General features: G+C 41.7%; 2 protein-coding genes and 1 non-coding gene across 5 annotated transcripts in view; all 3 read left to right on the top strand.

Annotated features, from left to right (window-relative positions):
- The window catches only part of camkvl (CaM kinase-like vesicle-associated, like), a 34275-nt gene extending 26376 nt beyond the window's left edge, over positions 1-7899 (top strand). The window contains exons 3-12 of one of the 2 annotated variants that reach the window (XM_034876730.1): positions 759-890; positions 1188-1262; positions 2080-2218; positions 3036-3156; positions 3662-3737; positions 3909-4045; positions 4313-4391; positions 4486-4573; positions 4930-4938; positions 6109-7899. In XM_034876730.1, the coding sequence (XP_034732621.1) occupies positions 759-890; positions 1188-1262; positions 2080-2218; positions 3036-3156; positions 3662-3737; positions 3909-4045; positions 4313-4391; positions 4486-4573; positions 4930-4938; positions 6109-7605 (2353 nt within the window). In that variant the 3' untranslated portion in view covers positions 7606-7899. The remainder of the gene's footprint in view (positions 1-758; positions 891-1187; positions 1263-2079; positions 2219-3035; positions 3157-3661; positions 3738-3908; positions 4046-4312; positions 4392-4485; positions 4574-4929; positions 4939-6108) is intronic. The other variant, XM_034876731.1, reaches the window with a different exon arrangement.
- Positions 7900-9036: 1137 nt separating this feature from the next.
- On the top strand, positions 9037-26297 carry uba1 (ubiquitin-like modifier activating enzyme 1). Of its 2 annotated transcripts, none has more exons than XM_034876720.1 (26): positions 9037-9285; positions 12355-12471; positions 12555-12613; positions 12723-12891; positions 14327-14461; positions 14562-14668; positions 14765-14855; positions 14980-15112; positions 15202-15299; positions 15499-15645; positions 16207-16383; positions 16596-16703; positions 16795-16875; positions 17792-17944; positions 19839-20004; positions 20147-20343; positions 20611-20675; positions 21054-21249; positions 22699-22773; positions 22877-23066; positions 23212-23297; positions 23632-23724; positions 23857-24048; positions 24759-24860; positions 24954-25054; positions 25142-26297. In XM_034876720.1, exons 2-26 carry the CDS (start codon positions 12355-12357, stop codon positions 25275-25277), a joined length of 3174 nt encoding a protein of 1057 aa, XP_034732611.1. In that variant the 5' UTR covers positions 9037-9285; the 3' UTR covers positions 25278-26297. The 2 variants fall into 2 exon arrangements, with proteins under 2 accessions (XP_034732611.1, XP_034732610.1); XM_034876719.1 differs by lacking the exon at positions 9037-9285 and adding an exon at positions 10703-10967.
- Positions 24488-24609, top strand: LOC117948399. The gene has a single exon (XR_004657432.1). It is a non-coding gene; the product is annotated as a small nucleolar RNA U6-53/MBII-28 (small nucleolar RNA).
- Positions 26298-26673: the final 376 nt, after the last annotated feature.

Below are 26673 nucleotides of genomic sequence, written 5' to 3'. Positions count from 1 at the left end.
CATACACGCACACACACACACACACACACACACACACACACACACACACACCTCACGTTGGCCACGTAGCTCCGGACGAAAGGAAGGGGGCAGCGTTTCATGAGTGGTTTGTTGTTAGTCAGCCTCCTGTCTGAACCTGGCATGAGAATTTCTCATTGAGTGTTTTTTTTTTATGTGGGAAAAGCTTTGTTTTTCACATACTTTAAAACGTGTCTGGAGGGGGACTTTTAAATATTTAAACATTTATGACTTTTTACAAATAGTCAACATACTGTATACAAAGAAAGAAAGAAAGAAAGATTGAAAGACAGAAAGAAAGAAAGAAGAGAACACCATTGAATTTTCCTTGACAGTATTTATTGCGCATGAAAGATTTAACGTAAAATGGGAAGTTTAATTTTGCATCACACAGCTTCTTAAAATCCATTTGCCTTGAGCACTGCATGCCCTAAAGACTTAAAACCAGACAATGGCTAGCTCATGATAGCGATAGACCCAATTCGGATTTGTTATTTGTGACCCTTTGATTCTACTAAGTGACTATCTAACCAATTAAAGTGTTTGACTGTTTCACCTAAAACAGTGTACTTTGTCTCCCTTTTATGCTGTGTGCTTGGGCAATATTCTCAGATCTGATCAACAACATCCAGCATTTTTTTCCAAAAGCATCTTCAAAAATATTGTGCTCTAACATTATATTTATCTTCTCTGCCTTTGTCTTGTGTCTGTCTGTCTTTCTATTGTGTTTTCTTGCGTAGGAAGGAGTTCTGTGAGCTGTGCTTGGCTAAGGACAGACAAACAGATAAGGTGTTTGTCTGCAAGAAATTCCTCAAGAAAGACGGCAGGAAAGTCCGCAAGGCTGCCAAGAACGAAATCATGATCCTGAAATTGTAAGCAGTCGGTCTGTGCACAGATGGATGGATGTTTGGGGGATGGAAACAGGCAGAGAGAAGGAGAATTGTCAAGAGTTATTTGAAATTTCTGTTTATATTTTCAGTTACACAATCCATGCAAGAATCTTGGATTAATGTATCTACGGATACATTACCAAGCTAAAGAGATTTACGCCCTGGAATCTTGTATATAAGTCCATTTAAAAACCAAAGAAGGGTTACTACCCTTCAGTTGCATGTACGACCCTTCAGTGTTGAAAGGTTACAGCCTGGAACTCCTTTTTGCTGTTCCAGGATCAACCATCCAAACATCCTTCAGCTGATAGACACCTTCGAGACCCGGAAAGAATACCTCATCATCCAGGAACTGTGAGTGTTTCTATTCCTGTTTAAGTATTTATCTTTCTTGTGTAAGCAATGTGTACTGAAGTGTCTGTGTCTTAATTTTTTATGTGCCCTTATGTACCTAACACACACACAGACTTAATACTCACTCCATCAGCTAGAGGGTAGGGGTTAAGTCTATCCTCTTATTACTGTGTGCTCTGTTGCTCCCCTCAGCAACAGAGGAAGGTGTTAGATTTTATGAGATATTTGCTCTTAGTAACACTCAACATTACTCGGTGCTCCTGAAGCGCTGCTTTGCCATAATAGGGTCTCCACAGAGAGCTCGAGATTGATACGTCGGAGCGGGACCAATCCACGTTCTCTTGTAATTATAGTGCTTTTTTAACATTTGAAACTTTATTTGAAAGCAATAATATTGATTGGAGCAGAGTGGGCAAATTATTTCTCTTCTGTTACTGAGATAAAGAGAGACACTCAAAGTGTTGCTGGTCCTCTCCATGCTGAGGGTAATATGTGGTGGTCACACCCATCATTTATACACTCTCCCAAGTTAACCAAGTCTTTTAGAGTAAAAACCAATACTCTAATTTTTATTTGTTCAGCATTGCTAGCCTTAGGCCAGTAGAGGCAGATTGCCTCACTAAAACAGGGCTTTTGATAACTGTGTTACTGAAAGCTCAAAGTGAATTATTTTGTTGCATGTGGATAACAGTTGCACTACCTTGCATTCATCTTTATTAGTCTATTTGCAGATGTGTGTGCTCATGTTTGTGTGTGTGTGTGTGTGTGTGTGTGTGTGTGTGTGTGTGTGTGTGTGTGTGTGTTTGACTGGATACAGTGCCACAGGAGGAGATGTATTTGACTGGATTCTGGACCAAGGGAATTACACAGAGAGAGACGCATCCAATGTCATCAGACAGGTCCTTGAGGCAGTGGCGTACTTACACTCCCTCAACATAGTTCACAGGAACCTAAAGGTACACGCTGCCTCTCTTTCTCCCTCTCCCTACATTAAGCCAAGTGCAATAAAATGGATGGATGGAATCCCTCTAAAAATGCAGGATGAAATATAACACACAGGTTTGTTTAGTTGGTTGGCTCTCTCTTCACTTTTACATCCCAGAAACTAATTTTCAGAAGTCAGCATAATCTCTTTGGAGACACATTAATACGTTGCACTGCCATCTCATTTAATGACTCAAATTGTATAACCTTATTAGCAATGGAGTAAACATGGACTTTATGGCTTAATGCAATCTCTAGTGATGCACGCACACACAGACAGATTCATATCTTGAGGCCCCATTATCAACCCATTTGGATGTTGGGCTTCAGACTCCCCCTACTGGTAGAAGACAGAGCTTCATTCAGTCTGTATTGTATGTACTGCCAGATGGTCTTGACTCATACACTATATACTGTAAACCCGTGAAATTAAAAAAAACAGAACAAAGACAGATTTCAGCATAAAATATTATTTAAAAAAATATACATATAAAATGTGTTAAAATATTTGCTCAAATCCCCACAGATGCTCTCCTAATACAATGTCTACTAATTGCACAACATCCAGCCTGGTGTACATCCAGCCATCATCATCCCAACCGGTCCTCAATTGTTTCAAAACATCAAAATCATCATGATGCTGAGATTTTTAACAGGTTGCAGTGGTATTATTTGTAATCAATGTCCATATATTTGTAGCAATGAACCAATTCAGTAGTTTGGAGGGGTTCAGTCTGTGTTTATGTGTATGAGAATACTTAAATACTCCATGTCCCTCATGCTTTTTAGCTGGAAAATTTGATGTACTACAATGAAAACAACCACAACAAAGTAGTTCTGCGAGACTTCTACTTGTCCCGGTTTGAAAACGGACCCATCACAGAGCCTTGTGGAACCCCAGAATACCTAGGTAGGATGCCCTTTATTTAACACCATCCCTGCTTCTGTACGTATATGTATAACTTCTATTTTTCTCTGTCTCTCATACACTCATATGCACTTCCATTAGCTTTGCCTCCTGTTTGTGAACATTGTGAAAAACAGTCATGAAACTCAGTCATGTACACAGAATTGAGAGCCGCTAAGTCCCACCGTCATCCCACTCCTCTCTTTTCATATCCTCTCATCTCCTGTGTGTATTGCTCCCCTCTGAGGTGTATGTGAGGGTACGTTGGAGTGAAGAACTGTGCTATGGCCGGGTTTTCTCCAGGAAAAGGTCCTTATTCATAATGCTGAGCAGAGTAATTACCCAAATAAATAAGGAAGCAGGTGGCCTGATGAGAAAAGGAATGCGAAAAAGTGAGCTCTTGTCTGTGCAGGGTGGAATTATGAATGCCGGGCAATGGTTTATGAATGAAAACCCGACCACTCAAATCTCTCTTTCTATCCCTGCTCTTGTCTTTGCTGTCCCTCAGCTCCTGAAGTGGTGGCTCGTCACCGATATGGTCGTCCTGTAGACTGCTGGGCTGTGGGTGTCATTATGTTCATACTGTGAGTCTCCACAAGTAATCACCCAAAGCTGTACAACTAGCAGGGCAATACAATACCAATTCCAGCTGAATAATTTCTTTCATGTTTTAAAGGATATTTACAGAAGTTATTTGCATGGTTTTAAATTGCCTTCCCTCGCTCGGTCTCTTAATGTATGTTCCCCTTTTGCAGCTTATCAGGTAACCCTCCTTTTTATGATGAGACAGAGGAGGAGAACACAGATCTACATAATCGCATCATCTTCTGTCGCATTGTTGCTGGTGACTTTGAGTTCGATTCTCCATACTGGGATGACATTTCACCTGCAGGTACAAGGCTCCACCACATGATGGCAACAAATACACAGTTTGTTTTAAGCATTGGACGTGTTGGTAGTCACAAAAAAAAAGTAAACTTGTCCAGCAGTATCCTAGATATTTAAGGTCACATAGCTCAATCTTATTTTTCACTTTCTAACAACCAAACATTTAATCATCCTCCATGATTTGTCAAAATTTACATTCTCTTTTTTTAAAACAAAGGTTTCTCATTATCATAGATGATGCCACCTTTTGTCTTCATTGTTTCTCTTTCAGCTAAGGAGCTTGTCTGTCGACTCATGGAAGTGGACCAGATGCTGAGAATCACAGCACAGGATGCACTTTGGCATGAATGGTAATTGTGTGCACATAACCCCAAGAGCACAAACATTTTTTGCATACACCCACAGGATTTGTACTCACTTTATGCTGTCTGTCACCTGTGACAGGATTGCAGGGAATGGTGCATCAGAGAAGAACCTCAAGGATGGTGTGTGTGCCCAGTTTGAGAAGAACTTTGCAAAGGCCAAATGGCGGGTATGAATTCACTCACTATTTTTCTATAGCCCTTCATGACGTTGGGGATAAAATAGCCATAATCAGCAGATAAAAAAGAGGAAAAACAAGATGAGAGCTAGGATCAACAATAATGATGCCTACAGAGAAAATGACCTGTATTTCTAACAATGATTGGGCATGAGGTGCTTTTAGTGCAGCATGCAACTCTGCAGAGGTATGTTTTACATTTGCAAATGATATGGGGGCCATAAGGAAGTTCCTGGGGGTGTAAATTCTAAAGAGACCAAGAAGGAAGAATTCAAGATGGCAGTGCTGACCTAACGGCAAAAGTAACAGTTATAACCCTCTTCTCTCTTTTCCCATGTGATTCCCAGGAGTTGAAGGTATTGTAGTTCATTATGAGGGAGAGTGGAAGGACAGAGCATGGGCAGAAACTCACCTACGGTCCGGCATGATTCAATAACAAAACATCTTTCAAATGGCTGAACATCCTTTTGATTTAAAAAGAGGTTTCTATTGGTAAAATTGTCCATAATAATCAACCTACAAGTACTTAAACACTTAAACTTCAATCAGCCTAGAGATGTATTGACCATGTCTGGGCTGGTGAAACTCTCATCATAAGCTCTGTTCCTGCCCACTGTCACTCCTGTCCTGTCCCAGAAGAGATCCATCCACTCTGCCCCACTTTTCTTCATTGGATTAAGACCCAGACGTTCAAAGTGGCCCACTCTGCTCCTTTCTTATTCCTCATCTGCACTAGTCTATGAAACCATATTGGTAAAAACAAGATAATGATCAGCAACAGGGAAGATGGTTTTCTAATTGCTTGTGTAGTTTTGTGTAGATAAGGAGAGGAAGAAATGGAAAGGATATAAGGGATATAGGCCACTGTGGACTGTTGAACCGCAGTGATTTGAACTATAAGGCCCCCTGTCATTCCTCTTACGTGAATCCTGGCTCATTGCCCCATACTGTACCTAAGTGTTACATTCAAGTCATAAAGCTGTACAGAAGCGACTCAGTTGAGCCATCTTGCATTCAGTAACATGTCTGTGTCCAAATGGCTTTTTCACTTCCAGAGAATCCATTCCCTGGTTTAGAAACAACTGATAAGCTCACACATTTTCCCTCACTCCTTAAGTGTTTGTAGTTTGAAAGGAGTCAGATGGGTGTAAGAGTGAAGGAGAAGGATGTTTACACTTATCTGTTGGCTAACCTTTTTCCAACAACAAGCTTTCAAGGAGTGGCTTGGAGAGAGTGAGTCTTGAGATTGATTTAAACCAGGGTATAGTATGTCATAGCCTCCTGGAAGTAAACAACTGGCATGCCATGCCATGACAGGCTTTTTGTCAAATGCTTCTTCAAGCAATCTTCAAAGCTTATTTTTTATGCTTTGCAATAACCAACTGTAGTATCAAAGTTTTTTCTCTTTTCTTTTAGGAAAACAAGTCAATATGGGTGTTAATAAAAAAAGCAACATGCTGTAAATCTAATCCTCTTCACACGGCTATCCTTCTCTCCTTTTTTCTTTGCCTCTGTCTGTTTTTCAGAAAGCAATCCGTGTCACCACCTTCATGCAACGTTTGAAGAATTCAGAGACACTGACTGAAAGTTCAGCCGAGGCTCAGGGCAGTGAGGAGGCAGGAGACGGTAAAGGGGGTGTGTCACAAGGAACAAGTGATGAGGGAGACAAAGGGACGAGTGATGGAGGGTTGACGTCAAGTAGTGTGTCTTTAGAAGTTACTGTTGAAAACACACCGGTAGGTATGGACCAGGATGAGGGGAGGAGTAAGGTCGGAGTAAAACAGGATGAGGTAAAGATGAGCATGGGCCCATCAGTAGGCACGTCCCCATCAGATATTCAGGAGCTTCTCTGTCAGAAAAGCCAATCAGATGAAGCCCCGATACTCAAACATGAGGAGCTTGATAAGATTGGTGCGAAGAAAGCAGCAGGTGATGGAACCAGGAAAATAGCTGCCAATTTGGGTCAAAATAAAGTTGTTCCAAAATCCAAACCGACTCCCGTGATGACGCCTGACCCCTCCAACCTGTCAGACGGTTCTTTAGGCACTAACCTTGACAAAAAACACACATCCACCTCCCCTGATCCCAGCAACAAACGTAAAATTGCTGCAACGCTCCACGGCCCTCTACACACAGCCTCTGTTGCCGGAACAGCCTCACCAGAGAAGAGGTCAGCCACGCAGAGGGAGCAAAAGGATGAGACTGACGGAAGCTGGTGTCAGACACAAGTACCTGATGCAGTAGCAGAGAGGTCGGTTGCAGTCACTCCAGCAATGGTGCCTGGAGCTGGGGCAGATGTAGGACTAGGAGTTAGATTAAGGGGTGATGCTAGCCCTGTGGGTAGAAGGGAAGGGGATGCCAAGATAACAGACAGATACAGTGCTGAGTTTAGCATAGCGAGGCCGGGTCCTGTGACAGGACAGGGTTGTTATGCAGTAGGCAGTTCTGCTAGTTTAGGCCGTCACGCCACACCATACAGCGCAGAAGTTGGGACTGTAGGTATGGGGATGGCAGGAAGCTATGGAAGTCCATACAGTTCCCTGTATACGAGTGGCGCAGGGTTAGGGATGTACGGAACCGGGCTACCACATGGAGGAGGTGGGAGCAGCACCACAAGCGACTGGCAAATGGACAGTGTGATCGAGCAGATAGAAAAGCAAATGGCTGCCGTGCTGGAGAAGATTGAGGGAGACATGCCCTCGCTGTTAGAGCAAATCAGTGACTGCCCCGCTGATCCACCACGTGCCAGGAGCACACACGCCTCGCCAGCCACCTCCCGTGCACGCTCCTCACAACACTCCACAACTGCAACCTCGGCCACTCCTCCACCTCTTCCAACTTCTCCCAGGCCTGTGCTGCCATCTCTCCCTCACCTTACTATCCCTCCCCCCTCCTATCCCCCACCATCCCCACCTACACAATCCTCACCCCAGGCTGCAGGAGAGCAAGTAGACATGGATGGACAGAGGGATGCTGCTCGTACCAGCCAGTCCCCCAGAGCTGGGATGGGCAGGGGACTATAAAGTAGGTGTCCATGATGCAACAACAAGTGTAACATGGAATTCATAGTATAAATTTGAAGGTTTAAAGACCTAGATGTATCATCCATTTACTTGCTAGAAGAAAATGAATCATGTAATGTTGTTTGGTTGGGCTCTGTGCTCATACTGGTTTGAGAGAAAACTCCTTATGGCAATACTCTAATGACTACAGCGTGTAGGGGGAGTAGTGTACTGGATCTCTCTGTATACTACAAAGAGAAAGATCTCAAAGGTTTTTTTGCATCTCAAATCCAGATTATTCGCATGACTGCTCACCATATAACCTCCTCATACTGGAATTCAAGCACTCAAATCCCAAATTATAAATTTATAAATCTACCAGTAAGAGAAGCTTGATGAAAATTCTCAGTGAGAATAATAATAATGATAGTGAGAGTTAACAGGAAGTGTTGTGATTTTGCATTATTCCCTGCAAACTGTAAATACAAACAAAGAACTGAGTTACTCCAATGTTGTAAACTTCCTCATATCCAAACTGACATGACTGAATCAGCTCATCCCATTTCATTATTTTGTGTTCCTTTTTATTTATGTAGTAATCCATTCTACAGTAAGGCTGCAAATATGAACTTGCAGTCACACACTTGTACAGACGTTCGTGAAACTGAACTAATGAAGTATTTCCATTTGCTGCTGGAGACTGAGATTTGTTTTATTATATAGTGTATTTAAACTTGAAATGTCACTCAAAGTCTTGTGAGTTTCTCCACAAATGTATGTTGGACAGCTTTGGAAAAATCTTAAGATGCAAAATGTTGAGTAAAGGCTTTGCAATAACACACACACACACACAAACACGGGCGTGCTCGCACGCACACACAGACACACACACGCTCCTTTTTATCATGTAAAAAGTATTCCTGAAGTTCACCTGCTTTTGGATCTATGTAATACCAGGTTAAGTGAATTTCTCCCAAACAAGTATAGACATCCACTATTTTCTGCCCCTATGTAAACTGTGCTCTATTTGCAAGTCTTTCAATAAAAAAGAAAAAAAAAACGAAGAAGCAAGATCTCAAGTTGTTTTATTGGTTCAAAGTAGTTGGAACTGAAATGATAACAATTTCAATAAATAATATATAGGCCTATATCTAATGTGAGGAATTACAACTATGCTTGTATGCCTAGTACTGAAAGAACCGTTAAACTCAGTGCCTACAATTCCCATCTGGCCCAGCGTGAACTTCGGATTAGTCTATGCCCGTAAAGGCACGGGGGGATAGAAAATATTCGTTAACGGTTATTACATACGATTAAACTATGTAGTGGGGTAGAATGTAATACAATTTACATTCTTTATAGTGTGGTTGAACTTTAAAGAAGAACAATAAGATGTATTTGTGATAACACAATTAGATTTACTTTTTAATGATACCCCTGGACAGGAATGATGGTTGTGTCTGTAACGTGCACATGTTGCTGCTTTGCTTTGCTTTCAACTGAAATAGAGTGAGGGGAAACGGTTCTGGAACAGCCGGGGCAGCCGTCCAGCGGAAAAACTCACACAGAGCCCGCCACCCAGACACACTTTTCAGTTTGCAGTCAGCGGCAGTGTTGAATTATCACATTGTTTGTTAGGTTTCTTGCTTACATACAAGCCGATTTTAATACTACAGATCAGCCCGAGTAATATCGGATGTGGTAAGTTCTGCACACTTGTCTAAGCTCTCGTCTTGGTAGTGTTAGCCCCAGCTACTTGGCTAACGTTAGCTAGATAGCTAGCATATCGGGACAAGTAGGAAAAAGTCGTTGGATGGCTATATAGCTTAAAAGCTAGCAACACACAAGCTAACAACTACGCAGTCGTTTGATCGGCGTTGTTGGTACTCGTTAACGTTAGTTGCTGTCGGCTAGCTGAACCATTTCAGCTGTGCGCCTCGGCTTACCTTAGCTAAGAAGCGACTGGTACGTAACCGTTATCTCTCATTTGCACGTTTGATGTACGAGCGAATGTTACAAATTAATTGTCTGCGATGATTATCTGTAGCTGGGAAGCTAACATTTGTTTGCTACAAACATTAGATGGATGCCATGTTCAGAGGTAGCTAGACACTAGCTAACTTGCATCACGCAACGTTTGCTAGAAACTACTGGTAATATTTAATCTCGCTATAAGTATTTTGGTTAACGTTATTATATGACTTCAATCGATGTTACCATAGATACGTGGACGTAATATTGACTTGTCTTCTCTTGGCTTGCCAAGTTAGAAAGTCTGGTAACGTTACATTAATGATATTCATATGTTTCAGCTTCAGTGGAAGACTAGAAACAGTATTTTTTTCAATTCTTAACAAAAATATGAGAATGGGGATCCCCTCTACATGTGTACCCGAGAATTTGCGGCCCACTCTTTTCTTGGGCCTTTGTCATTTGCCAGGCACCCCCTCCCCCAATACTCCTCCTCTGCAAAGAATGCTCACCCCTAACCTCGATGTGACTGAGGGCCCAGACGCTCAGCATCACTATAGCTTCGCAGGCAGACTACTTAATGTTACCTGTTTCAGTTATCATTGTAGCACCATCAGATTTGACAATTTTTTTGCTGAACATAAGAATAGCATACTAGCTTCAAACCACAATAACGTTACACCAATTGGCGTTGTGGTGAGGATATATTCAATTTAGTTAAACTCTAAGATGTTATTTACTTTGGCGATGATTTATTAAGTGTACGTTTTGTGTATGCAGTCTGGTTGCCACAACAAGACGATTTTTACGCTAACCTGTCACTGAAACAATGATGCTGTTGTTGGGTTTCATTCAGCACCGCTAGACAGGTCTTCACAGGAAAATATGAAATAGTCCGTGCTTGGATCTGTGCTTTCGTGCACTTGTCAGATATGCTCTGCTCGTTTTTGAAGATATTGAAGATGGTTTGCTGGTGGTCATCCAGTTCATTCTATGAGTTCATTGTACAGTAACATGGCAATATGCCTCTTCTGGTTGCAGGGGCGGGATAAAGTTGGCTCATGTTTAGCAGCCAATGAGCTGAGCGCTTGGCTGAGCAGCGTGCTCACAGCCACCCTTTCCTGTTGAATATTTTAGCCCATGCGCCACAGCTCCTCCGCCCCTTTCTCCCTATCTGCCATTTTGGTTTTGTTACCGTCTGCAGTCGCAAAGCCAGCAACGCAACTACATAGAAGAGACTCACAGGACAACGACATAGTGACTCGACAATATAGCGCAGACCATCTTTATCCCGCATCCCGTTCCTTTTTCTTTGTACAAATCGTCGAATTTACATCCATAGTATTACTGACATCTATATACTGCGGGAGAGGAGCGGGTTTGCTTTGGGAAGGGACCGAGAAGGATTATTGGTAAGAAAAGAGAAATCAATGGAGCACTACTGTAATGGCTAGTCTATCATTCTCAAACATTGCTTGCTCTGAGCGTTAAAGTTGGATGATGTTTTTTGTTGGGGTGTTGGAATACTAATCTATATCAATGGATGAGCTATGGTAGCCAGCTGTCAAAATCAACCCGTTGCTGTCTTTTGCGAGTAGATTGCATATAGCCGCAGCTGCTAGCTTGTAAAGTTGTGTTCCGCACTGGGGGAAATGTAGGCCTAGGCCGAGCTGCTAATGGATAGGCTGGCACGCTGGTGTTTTCTTGCCTCTTAAGTTATTAATGGTCCCTCTTTGTCCACTTTGCCAAATCACTTAAATGATTAGTGCCACACAACCTACTTAATCTGTTTCCTCTTGGTGGAGTTAAATGATATTTATGCTTTGCTGTATCACTCCGGATGCCTTTATTTTCCTTTTTGACGAGCTGCCTCCGTTCTTATAGTAAAATGTAAAGGTTACATTTTGTTTTAGCCTGTTGTAATGGTATTTGTTATGTGGCTCAACCCCATTATCATTTGTAGTTGTTGGAAGGTTTACCAACGGTTGACTTTCACTTTTAGGACTCAGGGAAGTTTAGCTGCATTGGATGCGGAAATTGTGGCTGATCGTGTTCGCCGTGTGGTGGGGATGTGTTCGAGAGACTGCGGCCTTTTTCACTTCCCGAAGTGACTGGGTTGACATCATTTTTCAATTTTACACAATTTTCTTGGTTGGTATTTGATTATTTTTGGCTAACGCCCTTTATATACCTTCGTACACAGAATAGTTCCAACGTCATCCTTCGGTCTTTGTGTCTACACCTGCAGTCCGCCGTGAGGTGTTGCTCACTTTACCGCAGTCAAGTTTTTAATGATTCAGCTCTTTTTTTGTTGAAACGATGTTGGCGGTCCTTAAATGCCGGTATAGTGAACAAAACAAGTACACAAACAAGCCAGTCCTGTCCCTGACCATGAAAAGAACTGATAATGCTGCTATTCATGTCTCTTCCCAGGCTTAGTTCGTTTTCTAGCAGATTTGTGTTTGGCCTGCAGCCAGCCCAGCTGCTCCCTAGACTAGAAATCCTCTCAACGTCAAAGGGTTTGGGTAGCATTTATCTTGGACACACATAATAGTGGAACTGTGGTATTGACTTATATATATATTTTTCAGTTATTTGAATATTATTTTGAAGCCATTGGTAAACTGGCCTGGCTGGGTTGCCTCTGTCTGCTTGATTTAATTGTTGGAGCTGTCAAACAAAATAAACTATTATAAATGAATTATAAATGAATTGATATAAACTTGAAAGATTTTATTTCCACATGGGGCGGCCTGTTTTTCCTCATATGATGGCCTTTAACAGTGTTTTTATTCACAGATGTCCAGCTCGCCGCTGTCCAAGAAGCGTCGCTTGTCAGGAACAGAGACGAAGACGGGATCCCACTGCTCCTCCTCTAACTCTGTCAGAACTGATCTGTCCCACACACCTGCCAACGTAAGCGCTAACACGTACACTATATACCTCTGGTAAAACTTATTTCATACATTTATTGCAACCCTTTCTTTGTGTTTTCCTAGGGCATGGCTAAGAATGGCAATGATGCGGAAATTGATGAAGGCCTGTACTCCAGACAACTGTAAGACTTATCTCTGAGAATGTGTCCTAACGAAGGGAAACTGACAATTTTTGAGCTAGTTGTTAAACAATGCATAGTTGAGCTGATGATACTTCCTCTCCTTCTTTAGTTACGTGTTGGGCCATGAAGCAATGAAGCGCATGCAGAACTCCAATGTCCTTGTCTCTGGTATGAGAGGTCTTGGAGTTGAGATTGCCAAAAACATCATCCTGGGAGGAGTTAGAAGTGTCACTGTACACGACCAAGGAGTTGCAGAATGGAGAGACCTCGCCTCTCAGGTGTGTGTGAGAAATCTTGCCCGTATATTAACATTTTGCAATAGTACATCAAATTTTTTTTCTTTCTTTCTCAGTCAGGCAAACCTTGGTCCACTCAACCATTTTGTATTATTGGATATTCATCTGGTGTGCTGTAATCTTTGAGCCTGATTCCAAAGTGCAGTGTGGCGCTATCTGTTATGAGTCACACGTTGTGTAGTATTGTTGCCATCCAAAAGGAGTTCTGTAGCCACCCCCACCCTTGCTATCAGGGGGCTGACCCAGATCTCTGTGGGTGGCGTCTCCCTGGGACATAATCATACTAGAGCTAAAGCCTGTTTTAGGACATTATTACAGTGGATAGATTTGTTTTGGTATATTAGCCTGTGACCCTGAATTCTGATGTGTCTATTTAAGGCCATGCAGATGAGTGTGTGTGTGAATAGACTGCTTAGGTTTTCAGTTTGGAGGCTCAGCAGAGACCTTTTTTTTGTCCCCTTACATAATTGCATAAATAAGCAGTATCTGTGACCCAGTCTGAATTTAACCTTGTGTTCTCATCATTTTTATTTTAGCCACTGGCAATTGCCCCAGTTTCCCTTCTCATTCAAGCTGAATGGAATAGCCTATGCATGTTTCTGTCACTTATTTGACATGCCATCCATCTTATTTAGGAAGTGGCCTTTAATCAACCACTGAATATTACGCCATGTCCATACTGGCCACATTGTGAAAATCTCTTTTTCTCTGATTTGGTGTTTCTTCCACACAGTCAATGCCTTTTTTTTTTTTCTTCTTCTTTGTCGTCTCTTTCTGAAAATAGATGGGAAAAATAATCCTTGACATATTTTTTCAGACATGTTTGGAAGTTCAGCAGAATTATAAGGAAGCTAACTGTACATTCATTTTCTCTGGTTGCTTATTTTAAATGTCAATACACATTGAAGCACCAAATAAATCATTGTGTAGATATAAGTTGACTGAGCAGAGGTTTAAACTCGGGACTTAAAGTTCTTAAGCACCATGCTTGAATTCAGTCATTTAAATAATACTTTATTTAATACACTGTACACATTTTCTTCCAGGGCAGATTTTCAGGATCCCAAATGGTTTCTTGCTTTAACCGTTTAAACTGCTGACAGCAAGTCAAGTGACTAAATTGTGTCTGTCTCCTTACTAAATTAAATCTGAGTGGCCCAATTTGTCAGCCGACTGAAAGAGCAGATATATAAGATTTAGATTTTTTTTGGGGGTTGTTTTGGTATTAAAGTGTGGCTGTAAAACCTTTCCAAAATGCCTTGAAAACCTTTTTGGTTTAAGTCGTTTTCGCTATGTGTGTGTCTTAGTGTGGACATGGCCTCTATTTTTCTCGTTGCCTTAATAGGGACTTACTGCTTGATTGACTTTGTATCAGTCTTTCTTTACATTCTATATATGTATATAATTGTGTGATCAGTTTTATCTTCGGGAGGAGGACCTAGGGAAGAACAGAGCAGAAGTGAGTCAGCACCGTCTGGCTGAACTCAACAGCTACGTTCCTGTGAATGCCTACACCGAAGCCCTCACCGACGACTACTTGACCAAGTTCCAGGTATGACTTGGATAGAAGCTAGTGCCCCATTCATTTCAACAGTCAGAAAGTAAAGACAGCGAAAATTGCCTTATCTTAAATGTCTCTTTTTGCAACCTAGGTGGTAGTGCTGACTAACTCTACTCTGGAAGAGCAGCTGCACATGGGAGAGTTCTGCCACAGCAAAGGAATCAAGCTAATCGTGGCAGACACGCGTGGTCTGTTTGGGTAAGCGTCTTACCCTTGTTCATTCACCTCTTTCACAAGAAGTGTAAAACAGGCTGTCAATATCTAATGCTGATGTTCACACGTTGTGTATTCTAGCCAACTTTTCTGTGACTTTGGTGAGGAGATGACCGTGTATGATACCAATGGAGAGCAGCCGCTGAGTGCCATGATTTCCATGATCACTAAGGTTAGTCTTAACATCTAGCCAAGAAGGCTTTTTTAACTGTGTGTTGCTATTAGGAATAAGGTCAAGCTTCAAGGCAACATTTTTTAATTTTTGACACAATGTTGTACACTCCGGGTTTCTCCAGGACAATCCAGGGGTTGTGACATGTCTGGATGAGGCGCGTCATGGCTTTGAGAGTGGAGATTATGTCACCTTCACAGAGGTTCAGGGTATGACAGAGCTCAATGGCTGCCAGCCAGTTGAAATTAAAGTTCTGGGTAAGACCTGTTTGTATATCATAAAAAGCCAAATTTTGGCTAATTTGGTTATAATGGTTACAAATTGACATACCTTATTCTTTGTGCAGGTCCCTACACCTTCAGCATCTGTGAGACATCTGGCTTTACAGATTACGTAAGAGGAGGAATTGTTTCCCAGGTCAAGATGCCCAAGAAGATTTCTTTTGTAAGTGTCTGCCATTTTCACACAGTTATTTCACCGTGACATAGCAGTACATTTACAGAAATATTTGTTTCTTCCCATTATAGACCTTTTTTGGTGTGTGACTATTATTTGGAGTTTGTTCTTTTTCCCCCCTCTATTACTCCCACTTTAAATCTGATTAAGAGTTCAACCTCACTATCTTGTTTGTCTTTCTGTGCAGAAATCCATCTCTTCCTCCATGACTGAACCAGAGTTCATAATGACAGACTTTGCGAAGTTTGAGCGTCCAGGGCAGCTGCACGTGGGCTTCCAGGCTATCCACGCCTTCCAGAAGAAACACAACCACCTTCCTGCACCTTGGAACCAGGTCAGTTGTACTTGTTATAGAAAAAATAAATACCAAAGTGGCTTGAAGATTTTGATTTCATGATTATGGATAAAGCTGCTGCACCATTTTTTTGATAATGGCATTTAATACATTTATGTCAAATTATGATGACATGAGTTGTATTTTTGGGAAAGTTGTGATAATGAAATAACTTAATTTAGCCTCTATTGTTGCATGCCAAAACTAAAAAAACACTGTAGGATTACATATCAGTCGCTGTGCAGTGGGTGCCTGGATGGCTCACCTGGTGGAGCGGGTGCCCCCGTGGAGGTTTACTCCTCACTGCAGCAGCCGCGGGTTTAACTCTGCCGTGCGGCCCTTTGCTGCATGTCATTAAGGTTAAGTTAATAAGTTAGTGTTACATAGTGTTAAAAAAGTTATAATCATCAATAAAAAGCATAAACAAAATTGTTAATTTTCAATTTTGATGGGAATGCAACACAAGGGTTAAATAGCCGTGCAGCATGGCAAGATTTAAATTTCATTGATGAAATCTGTGTTATATTTGGCATTTTTTTAAATGAGCTGTGTGTATTCCAGGCTGATGGTGATAAGCTGTTGACATTAGCCAAAGAGGTGAACTCGGCCCAGACGGGGTCAGCTAAAGTCGAGCAGTTGGATGAAGCTCTTATCAAAAAGATGTCATTTGTTGCTGCTGGTGACCTGGCCCCTGTCAATGCCTTTATTGGAGGTCTTGCTGCACAGGAAGTGATGAAGGTCAGTGACACACAAATTGAGGTGGACCACAAATCAATTAAGTAATCAATTTTAGTCCTTTTTGGTATATTGCTGTAAAGGTTATTGAAATGGGTGATTGTGGAGTGGTGGTATGTTTATCTTTGATTTAGACATGTTTGGACTTGTACAGCACTAACTTGTTCAAACCTAATCCATTGTTTACATCTTTTTTTACTTGCTCGTTGTTTCAGGCATGCACTGGAAAATTTATGCCCATAATGCAGTGGCTGTACTTTGATGCCCTGGAGTGCCTGGCTGAAGAGGAAGGTGTCGAGCTCACAGAGGAAGAGTGTGCCCCTGTATGTGTTAGGAGCACATTACACACTTATACTGAGGATAGATGCACATGATGGTGTTAAACCTTTTTTTTTTCTTGTCTTTTTCTCCTAGAGGAACTGTCGATACGATGGGCAGATTGCAGTGTTTGGCACTAAGTTGCAGGATTTGCTTGCCAAACAGCGCTACTTCCTGGTGAGTCGCCCAATGGAAAACTTTCCAGCATCCTGTTGCTAAGGGAGATTTAAATGAGAAGTTTTGTGATATTCTTTATTCCTCTTACTGTCAACAAATCGCATGAAAAGACCAAAACCAGCATCAAATTAATCATACTAACAAGTATGGTCTGTCTGCCGGTTGGCTTAGTTGGTAGAGCAGGCACACGTGTATTGGGGGTAATTCCTTGAAGCAGAAGGTCAAGGGTTCGAGTCCGACTTGTAACGGTTTTCTGCATGTCTTCCCTCTGTCTCTCCCGTTTTCTGTCTAAGCTGTCCTATCATAAGTGTGGACATAAAACTTATATTGGAGTTTAATAAAGTATTTATCCCGTAAAAAAAAAAAGAAACTACTTTATACACAGTATGTTGGTGAGCAGTTTTTTTTAAACGGGCTGTACTGTGTACATACTGGGTGGAATGGTTTGCTGGAATTACCTCCGCACAACATTTACAGACTGTTCCCCAATACGTGCAATGCCTACGTTTTTTTTCATGGTCTCATAAACTAACGTTGCACACGTGGCCGGACTGCCTATCAAAACAAAGAGCGGCGCAGGTCTGATTTCAACACACACAAGGGAGGTGACATCAGTCTCTGCTCCGTACACCTTTACTCCACTATTTGTTTATGTAGCAAATAATTGTTTGCCGCTATATAGTCCAGCTCCGTTTGCATCTTCAGTAGAAACAAACTAATTTAGTTTATTTCTGTGTGTGTAGTATACGGTGTTTACCAAGTAGGAGGAGCCATGTGTAACGTAAAGCTGCAAGTGGAGGCATGGGCCAGTACGCTTATGCAGTGTAAATGGATGGTGGTTATTAAATAGTGTCTGTCAATGGGATGCACAGGACAACTTGGAGCGCTTTACTCACTGTAGGTTTGATCATTCCAGGTTGGAGCTGGTGCAATTGGTTGTGAGCTGTTGAAAAACTTTGCCATGATTGGACTGGCAGGCGGGGAAGGAGAGGTCATTGTGACAGACATGGACACCATAGAGAAGTCCAACCTCAACAGACAGTTCCTCTTCAGGCCCGCAGACGTTACGGTCAGTATCATCTTGGCTTAACTCTCCCAGTTATCAATTTGGAATTCCTGAGCAGTGCTGCATATGGATTCTCTTTTCCAATTAACTAGACATCTTAATTAAAGGTCCACCAATATGTTTTTTTTTTTAATAGTGCCCATTTATCTATTTTTTTTTTCCTCATCAGCCAAAGATGACCGATACCGGCTGCCGATATTTGGAGCCGATACTGTTTTTACTCCCTCAATTTACATCATAAAAATGATAGGATGATAACAAATGTTACAAGTCTCAATTTTAAAAAAAAGAATATATTTTTCTTAAACTTTTTAATAAATAGGAAAAACAGGTGAGCTAAAACAAGTAAAAAAGAGTTAAATGCTGAAAATTATGAAATATTTAAGCATAAGTAAAGTTCCTAAAATAAAATTCTTAAGATAATTATTTAAGCATAAATAAAATAAGTACAAAGTTGGAACAAGCAAGCAGCACAATAACGTACACACACATATCGCCCAGTCTGGTATTGGAACTAGGGATGTCAGGAGACCCGGTATTTAGGTTAAAGTTGATACAAAAATTCTAGAAACGTGACTGTGCTAGTTTTTCCTACAGTACCGTAGATACCGGGGGATGCAATTCCCCTGGACCCAACGGCGACAGTATACACACACAAATCGTCCTCATCACTCCTTACCTAGCCTGGTTGACACTAGGCCCTTCTCAGTTTTGACTGAGAGCGGGTCTGGAGAAGGTTCACTCACAGTCCATTCCCAAAGGGGTGCCACCAACGGACACCTCTCAAATGCAATGCTTCTGGACGCAATTGGATAAACCTAAAACCAATCAGAGCAATGAAGGAGATCGCGGATGCAGACAGACGGGAAAACCTCTCAACCAGCAAGCATATTGCAGAGTCCGTCATTATTTAACGCCCGCCTCGACAGTTGTGAATAGTGCCTCGATTTGGAAAAATTGGAAATGGCCTCTTGGCCAGACGGACTTGCCGGGCAAATCTCAAATTTGCTGGAAATTCGACAGGGTTTTCCAGGACTACTCCTTACAAAACAATGACAGAAATTTCTAAACAAACTCTCATTAATGAGACTGTCCCAACCCTTCACAAATATTAGAAGAAATAAATTAATGTTTTGAGTATTCTTTTTTTTTTTGGGGGGCATTTTTTTACAGAAAGGTAGCTTTTTTTTTTTTTGTTGCTGAAGACGCTGCAGTTCACTTCCCCTCCCCCACTAACACCATGGCATGGTCTTAAATTACAAATCAATCACTTTATTTCAATGGCTGTTTTTCAGTTCTATAGTTAAATGTGTTGACAAAGGACATTTTGTGATGACTTGATATCTGTCTTGTATGTCAGCAAGCAATAAATTATCAAGGCTGCGTTGCAGATGTTGATGAAAGCCTTTTATCCTTGCACTGTTAACCATATGCAGTGCACCCATCCATATGATGCACATTGTACACATAATTTGGGTGATATGAATGTAAGATGATTGCAGAAGTGACACTGATCTGTGTTTTTGTTTAATTTTAAAGAAATGACAGAGCAGATTCCGAAAACAAATCCAGCGTGGCAGGGATTACATTTTTGTGATTTATATTAAGGGAGCAAAAGCAGTATCGGCTCAAGAAAATTGGCAGCCCTTATCGGTCATCGGCTAACGCTGATAAAAATGACTCTTCTTCTGCACTAAAAAATCCATATCGGTCAATCCCTACTACGCATCATGCACATAAATTAGAGTAGAGAGTATTTTGTCTGGACTACAAATCAGTCAAGTAATCAACTGTGACCACTGTAGCGGTTTTCTGCTGGTCAGTTGCGATACGGTTTGTATTTCATCATCAAAGTGAAAAGGTCACAATTAACATTTTCGTATGTCTGTGGTAACAGAAAATGAAGAGTGACACAGCTGCCTCTGCAGTAAAGCAGATGAACCCCTCCATGAGGATCACAGGTCACCAGAACAGGGTGGGCCCTGACACAGAGAGGGTCTACGACGACGACTTCTTTGAAAGCCTTGATGGAGTGACCAATGCACTAGACAATGTTGATGCACGTAAGAGACACAGTAAATTATTTAAAAAATTGACCGTTTACTTAATTGAACATGTAATTTAGGATATCCACACATGAAACCATACATCGCCCTCTTTATTTAAGCCCTGCTTTCTGCCTTGTGTTTTTCGCCTGTTGTGCAGGTATGTACATGGACCGGAGGTGTGTGTACTATCGCAAACCCTTACTGGAGTCTGGTACTCTGGGTACCAAAGGCAATGTCCAGGTGGTGATCCCCTTCCTCACAGAGTCGTACAGCTCCAGCCAAGACCCACCTGAGAAGTCCATCCCCATCTGTACCCTCAAGAATTTCCCAAATGCCATTGAACACACACTGCAGGTCAGTTGGTGCGCACAAAATATGTATAGGGTATAGAATTATTGAATATGTCCTGCTGTAACAACTTTTGCTAAGATTGAACTTAATCAATAATTCCAACAGTAGAACCGCAATATCTCTGTGAAGTGTCACAATATGATAAAAGGGAGAATTAAATAGTATTGCCCAGCTCTAGATAAAACTATTTCAATCCGTTTTAATCAAACATACTGTACTTCTGAGTTAGTGAATTGAGTGATTGATCTACTCCCAATGTCTCCTGTTCAGTGGGCCCGCGATGAGTTTGAGGGACTATTCAAACAGCCACCAGAGAACGCCATGCAGTACCTCTCGTGAGTTGCCTTGCCTTCCCTATCATACCAAAGTGACCATTGTCTTTGCGTAATAGTTTGGAGTAGGTAATACTGTCAAGTGATAGTGGAATTTCTGGGCGAACGCTTCAGTACTTTTAAAAGCTCGCCTCAAGACTGTTTAGCAATCTATGAAAGATCTCAGACGGTTCCTTGTCATTCTAGTGTTTGATATTAAGAAGCTGTTGCTGTTGTGGTAGGTATTCTTGTACAGACTATATTTTAAACCTTAAAAGGAAAAAAAATTCCATGCTTAAAATGATTCTCAAATCGACCCGTCTGGGTGAACAGATGGACAAAAAGTGGCAGCTCTTCACATGTTTGTAACCATAATCAGGTTTATGATCATTATCTTTGCAGAGATCCTAAATTCATGGAGCGTACTCTGAAACTCCCCGGAGCTCAGCCTGTCGAGGTGCTGGAGGCTGTTCACAAAAGTCTCGTCACAGACTGCCCCCACAGCTGGGCTGACTGTGTAGCCTGGGCACGCAACCACTGGCAGTGCCAATACAGCAACAACATCCGCCAGCTACTGCACAACTTCCCCCCAGATCAGGTACACGCTGAACTCACTGCATGGCGAATAGCACAGTTGACTTGGAATGCTTGCTGTCTAGCTGAAACCCCCCACATCCCCTTTTGTACATGCACCCCCAACATGCCATGCCCCCTTCGACTTAGTATTTTCCAATTTTAAGTTATTTGCAATTTAGTTTGCACATATACAGGGTATCCCGCAGAGTCTTGAAAGCATTGACAAAGTCTTAAATTTGATAATCTCAAATTTAATAGCTGGAAAGACTTGAATTTTAGTATACAAAGTCTTGGATATTGTTCCAAAGGTCTTGCATTGTTTTTGCCTTTCCTAGGATTAAGTTCATATGTAACAAAATTAACTGTGACTAACTAATGCAGGCTAATTAAAAACTGGCCAGAGCCCGTTGCAGTTAAACTGAGCGCAGGATGTCCGGACTCTAACATCTTGATCCGTGCAACCGTTCACTGTGAGCGGACTGTTTAGAGACTATGTGACCGGCAGGTAACGTTAAAGGTTATCTGCTACTGTAGCAGAGCTGCAAGTCAGCACTGAACTGACCTGAGATTTCAGTGTTAAACACGGCTGCAGGTATTCATGCATGACTGTTGGTGATTTACAGAGGTGGAAGACTTACTCAGATCATGTATTGCAGTGAAAGTAGAATAAACGGTGTCAAGTCCTGCATTCAACATCTTAATAGTCTTATCAAAATGTAAGTGCTCATTATACAGTGTAATATCTCTTAGATTTTTGGATTATATTATAATCCAATAAATTGTATTAAATATGACTGATAAAAAAATGTTTTATTTAATTCAAGTAGCATTTTTGTACATTATTTTCTAGGGTTTAAAAGTTATACACAGTTGACTTTTTCATACTTGGGTACAAATTTGTAATTGAATTCCATTTGAAGTGTTATTTAAGTCTTATAAAACCTTGGATTTAAGTTGGAGGATCCTCGGGATACCCTTAGATAACACATGCTAACTGTTCAACCCAGCTGTTAAGCGATTATGAACTGTAATCACATGTTGATTTAAAGTGTGTTCAGTGCTTGCATGTGGCGGTTTGTTGCCAGGGGGCGAATGTTCACCAAGATTTTCTTCCTGAGACTATCTTGTTGAGCCACCGCCGCTGCGTCTGGAGCTTGTTGCCACCCAAGATGCCTGTGATTGCTTTTATAAATAAATAAAAAAAGGAAATCTAAAACTTATGTGTGGTGTAGCCAGACCTGTCACAGTGCTCTGGAAGGTCTGGTCTGGCATTGCGAGACTACACTGACCATGAACCACAATGCCCCAATCTGGTCCGACTGGAGTCATTTCTCAATTAATGCTATCTAATTAAAGGCATCCAATTCAATTGTGACGAATATTAAAACTGCAAACCATTATTCCTAAACCCAGCTTTTTCAGGATTTGCATTTCAGTAATCTTGAAATATTAAGTTATTTGTGGCTTTCAGCTCACCAGCTCTGGTGCCCCCTTCTGGTCCGGCCCGAAGAGGTGTCCTCACCCACTAGAATTCAGCACTAGCAATGTAAGTACGGACTTGTTATGTTTTAGTTTGTACAAGAACAATATCTGCTCTGAACTTGTCTATTCAGTCTCAAGACCTGACAATGACAAGTGCTCTCTTGTAGGAGCTGCACCTGGACTATGTAATGGCAGGAGCCAACCTCTTCGCACACACGTATGGCATGCAAGGCAGCACTGATCGTGCCGGTGTGATTAAGATCTTGCAGGATGTGAAGGTGCCACCCTTCACCCCTCGTTCAGGGGTTAAAATCCATGTGTCTGATCAGGAGCTGCAGAATAGCAATTCCTCTGTTGGTAAGATGCGCACATCTGTGTATTAACAAAGCAGATAAAGTCATCAATTAAGTGTTCAGAGATGAATGGCTAAGGTGTTTTCTTGTTGTAAATAGCTTATATATTGATACTGTGAGACACAAGTACAACTGATCTTTGTATATAGATGACTGCAGACTGGAGGAGCTGAAGGTCCAGCTGCCTTCCCCTGAGACTTCCCAGTTCAAACTGTGCGCCATTGACTTTGAGAAGGTACACTATCTTTCCTCCTACATATGCTCTTCATTTCTTTTTAAGCGCGTCAACTATAGCGTTGGTCCCCAGTGTAAACTTTTTTTTTTAAAGATTATTTTTTTGGCATTTTAGGCCTTTTAATGACAGGACAGCTGAAGTTTTGAAAGGGGAGAGAGAGGGGGAGTGACATGCAGCAAAGGGCCGCAGGCTGGATTCGAACCCAGGCCGGCCGCGTCGAGGATTAAACCTCTATATAGGGGCACCCGCTTTAACAACTGAGCTATCTGGGTGCCCCCTCAATGTAAACTTAATCGAGTCGTATTTAAGTGACAGCTGTTGGCTCTGTTAACAGGACGATGATACAAACTTCCACATGGACTTCATTGTAGCGTCGTCAAACCTGAGGGCAGAGAACTACGACATTCCCCCCGCGGACAGACACAAGGTGGGGGCACACATTTGTTTTGCATTGAGTGAAATAACTTTGAGCTGTTTTGCAGCAAATGGATCTCTTTGAAACAAAAATCGGCTTTGTTCTAATTCCTCATTACGCTGGTACTCATTATCACCCAAACAGAGCAAACTGATAGCTGGCAAGATCATTCCTGCCATCGCCACGACCACAGCCGCAGTGGTGGGCCTGGTGTGCCTGGAGCTCATCAAGATTGTCCAAGGACACAAGAAGCTGGAATCTTTCAAAAACGGCTTCATGAACTTGGCCCTGCCTTTCTTTGCCTTTTCTGAGCCCATCGCCGCTCCAACACACAAGGTAGGCAGCTGCATGTCTATCACTTCTTGTGTTGGGCTGATCAGACGTCTATATGAGGATGTATGTGTCCCCACTGACACAAAGTATTTAGCAATAATCTGTCATCTCTGAAATGTAGTTATCCCCAAAGGAAAATCTCCACCACCAAAATGATAAGACTAAGAAAATAAAAGCAGCAATTCAAATCTTCTGTGTTTAAGAGCAATTTACCAAACAACCGTTGAACAAGCAGAACATAAATGTGAAATATGGGAGCGGCTAATCTCACTTTTAGCTCCACAGTCAGGCTACCCTGGACTCTAAAATATATATTCTATTTAACCAGTGTTAATTGGGGCTTTATTTACTCAAGCATAATATACATTTTTGTTTATTAAATTGCAAACATTTCTATCATGAGGTGACCTAGATTCATTTACTGGTTATTAGATGTTTTAGTCTCCGATGATGATCCAGCCATGCTAATACTGATACACCAGGCAGATGCAGTGTGTCTGCCTGGGTGTAAGTGAGTTCAACTCACCTTCTCATGCTGATTGTTATCAGTGTGTGCTGAGGAGAAATATATAAATGTTTTGTTTTATTTGACTTCTACCCTGCTTTTAATGCATTTAAGCAAACGGCATCAATAACTGGGTGCCATCGGTGATGTCTCTCTGTGACTTGCATCTTCATTGACATCAACCCTCACTCTTTAACTGTTTTTGCAGTACTATGAAATCGATTGGACGTTGTGGGATCGCTTCGAGGTCACAGGGTTGCAGCCCAATGGAGAGGAGATGACACTCCGACAGTTTCTGGACTACTTTAAAGTACGTTCTCATCAACTCCTTCTAACTTTGCCACTATGTGGTTTCTGGGGTACAATTAACAACCCTATTTTTTGTTTTTCTGTACTTTGACAGAATGAACATAAGTTGGAGATCACCATGCTTTCTCAGGGAGTGTCCATGCTCTATTCTTTCTTCATGCCTGCTGCCAAACTCAAAGAGAGACTGGACCTACCGTGAGTGTATTGTCTAGATGCACTTGAGACGTGTAACACACGATTGTTTTATTCATTGTCATAACTGTGTTCTTCTGTGTCCTGTAGGATGACGGAGATTGTCACCAAGGTGTCCAAAAAGAAACTAGGCAAGCATGTGAAAGCCCTGGTGTTCGAGCTGTGCTGTAATGACCTGTCAGACGAAGACGTGGAAGTGCCCTATGTCAGATACACCATCCGCTGAGCTCCACAATTAGCCCATCCACAGGAGGGTGGGAAGACAGGGGGGGTGTGTGTGTGTGTGTGTGTGTTGAGGAGGGAATTGGGGATGGGTGGGTTGATCCAGGTCAGCTCTATTGGATCAATCAGTTTTTGTTTTTTTTAGGCCTGTGGTTTGTGTAAACCTGTGCCTGAGTGTACATAGCCCCAGTAAGCTGACTTAAGGTTAATTGTATGTGTGTTAGGTATCGGTTGTTGGTTGTCTGTGGGAACGGGGGAGGGGGGGTTCATTGGCGAAAGGGAGCATGTATACTGGACCTCAGTGTTTCTCAGTAGCAGAACCGTTCCGCTCAGTTTAATTCTAAACATTAGTGTTCTCTTGGTACTCCAAAGCCCGCCAGAGTCCCATTAAAATATCCTCAAACTCTTTACTTGCCTTCAGCACTATAGTTGGGATCTTTTTAATCCAGCCAACCGTATCCCCTCCACTCTACTTGCTCTCTTCCCTCTTCCAACCCCTGTCTCATGGACCTGGTTCCACATTACTGTCTTTTTTTTTTCTTCTTTTTTTATATATAAAAGATGCACCTCCATTAAATACAAAGGTCAGCCAAGAATCCCAGAAATTGCCCTTAATTCTACCCGGGACCCCACATTTGAAACTGTAGGAGCACCTGAGGACACAGCTAAACCCGAGTCAACAGCCCCTCCCGGCTTGAAAGTAATGGGAGTATCTCATGCTGGCATAATATGAACCCTTGCCTGTTTGAGGCACCACTACACCCACCTCAACTAACACTCTGCTTTGGAGGGGCTCTTGCGCAGGACATCAGTTTTCTTTGTATTTCATGTGTTTTGTTAATTTCTATTTTATTTTTCTGGGGGGGGGGGGTCAACAGTTTTGGTGCACACACCGTGTAGAACATAAACTGTCTTCTTTCTACTTTGTTAACTCCAAATGACATTACAGTATAAGAGCAAGGCAATGAGATGGGTCTTGAAACGGGAGCACTTAGTGTGATAGTGAATAAACATGTAAAAACTCTCCTGCATTTGTGTGGTTATTTGACTTTGTGTAGATTTGGTTAAAAAATTAAAATGTCACTTTGTTGTGTAATACTTTAATCAAACATCAATTTGAAGGTGTCAGATACTTTTGTGTTTTTCCTGTCTGACCTGCTTCTGCCGGTTTCATCAGAAGTATTGTCTAACGTATCCGGGAAGCACAACCTAGATCAGCTAAACGCCCACCTGTAAAACTATTTAAAAACGACCTATTTCGATTTCTTCTTTTTTTTTTATGCAGAGAATGCAATAAATTGTCCTGGATGACCTTGTTGAAGTATTACGTTTTCACATTTATTAAAGTATAAATCTACAAAGTGATGTTGAAGTTCGATCTGTTTGTTGGTATGATAGGT

The sequence above is a fragment of the Etheostoma cragini genome, chromosome 7 (genome assembly GCF_013103735.1).
Source record: "Etheostoma cragini isolate CJK2018 chromosome 7, CSU_Ecrag_1.0, whole genome shotgun sequence".
Lineage (NCBI taxonomy): Eukaryota > Metazoa > Chordata > Actinopteri > Perciformes > Percidae > Etheostoma > Etheostoma cragini.
This window is presented reverse-complemented; position numbering and strand designations above follow the sequence as displayed.

Bases quoted from the DNA above. Each gene is read 5' to 3' on its own strand.
- uba1 (XM_034876720.1), top strand. From the start codon at position 12,355: ATGTCCAGCTCGCCGCTGTCCAAGAAGCGTCGCTTGTCAGGAACAGAG. The intron at 15,300-15,498 runs GTAAGTGTCTGC...CTTTCTGTGCAG, and splicing joins TGCCCAAGAAGATTTCTTTT to AAATCCATCTCTTCCTCCAT. The intron at 17,945-19,838 runs GTCAGTATCATC...CTGTGGTAACAG, and splicing joins TCAGGCCCGCAGACGTTACG to AAAATGAAGAGTGACACAGC.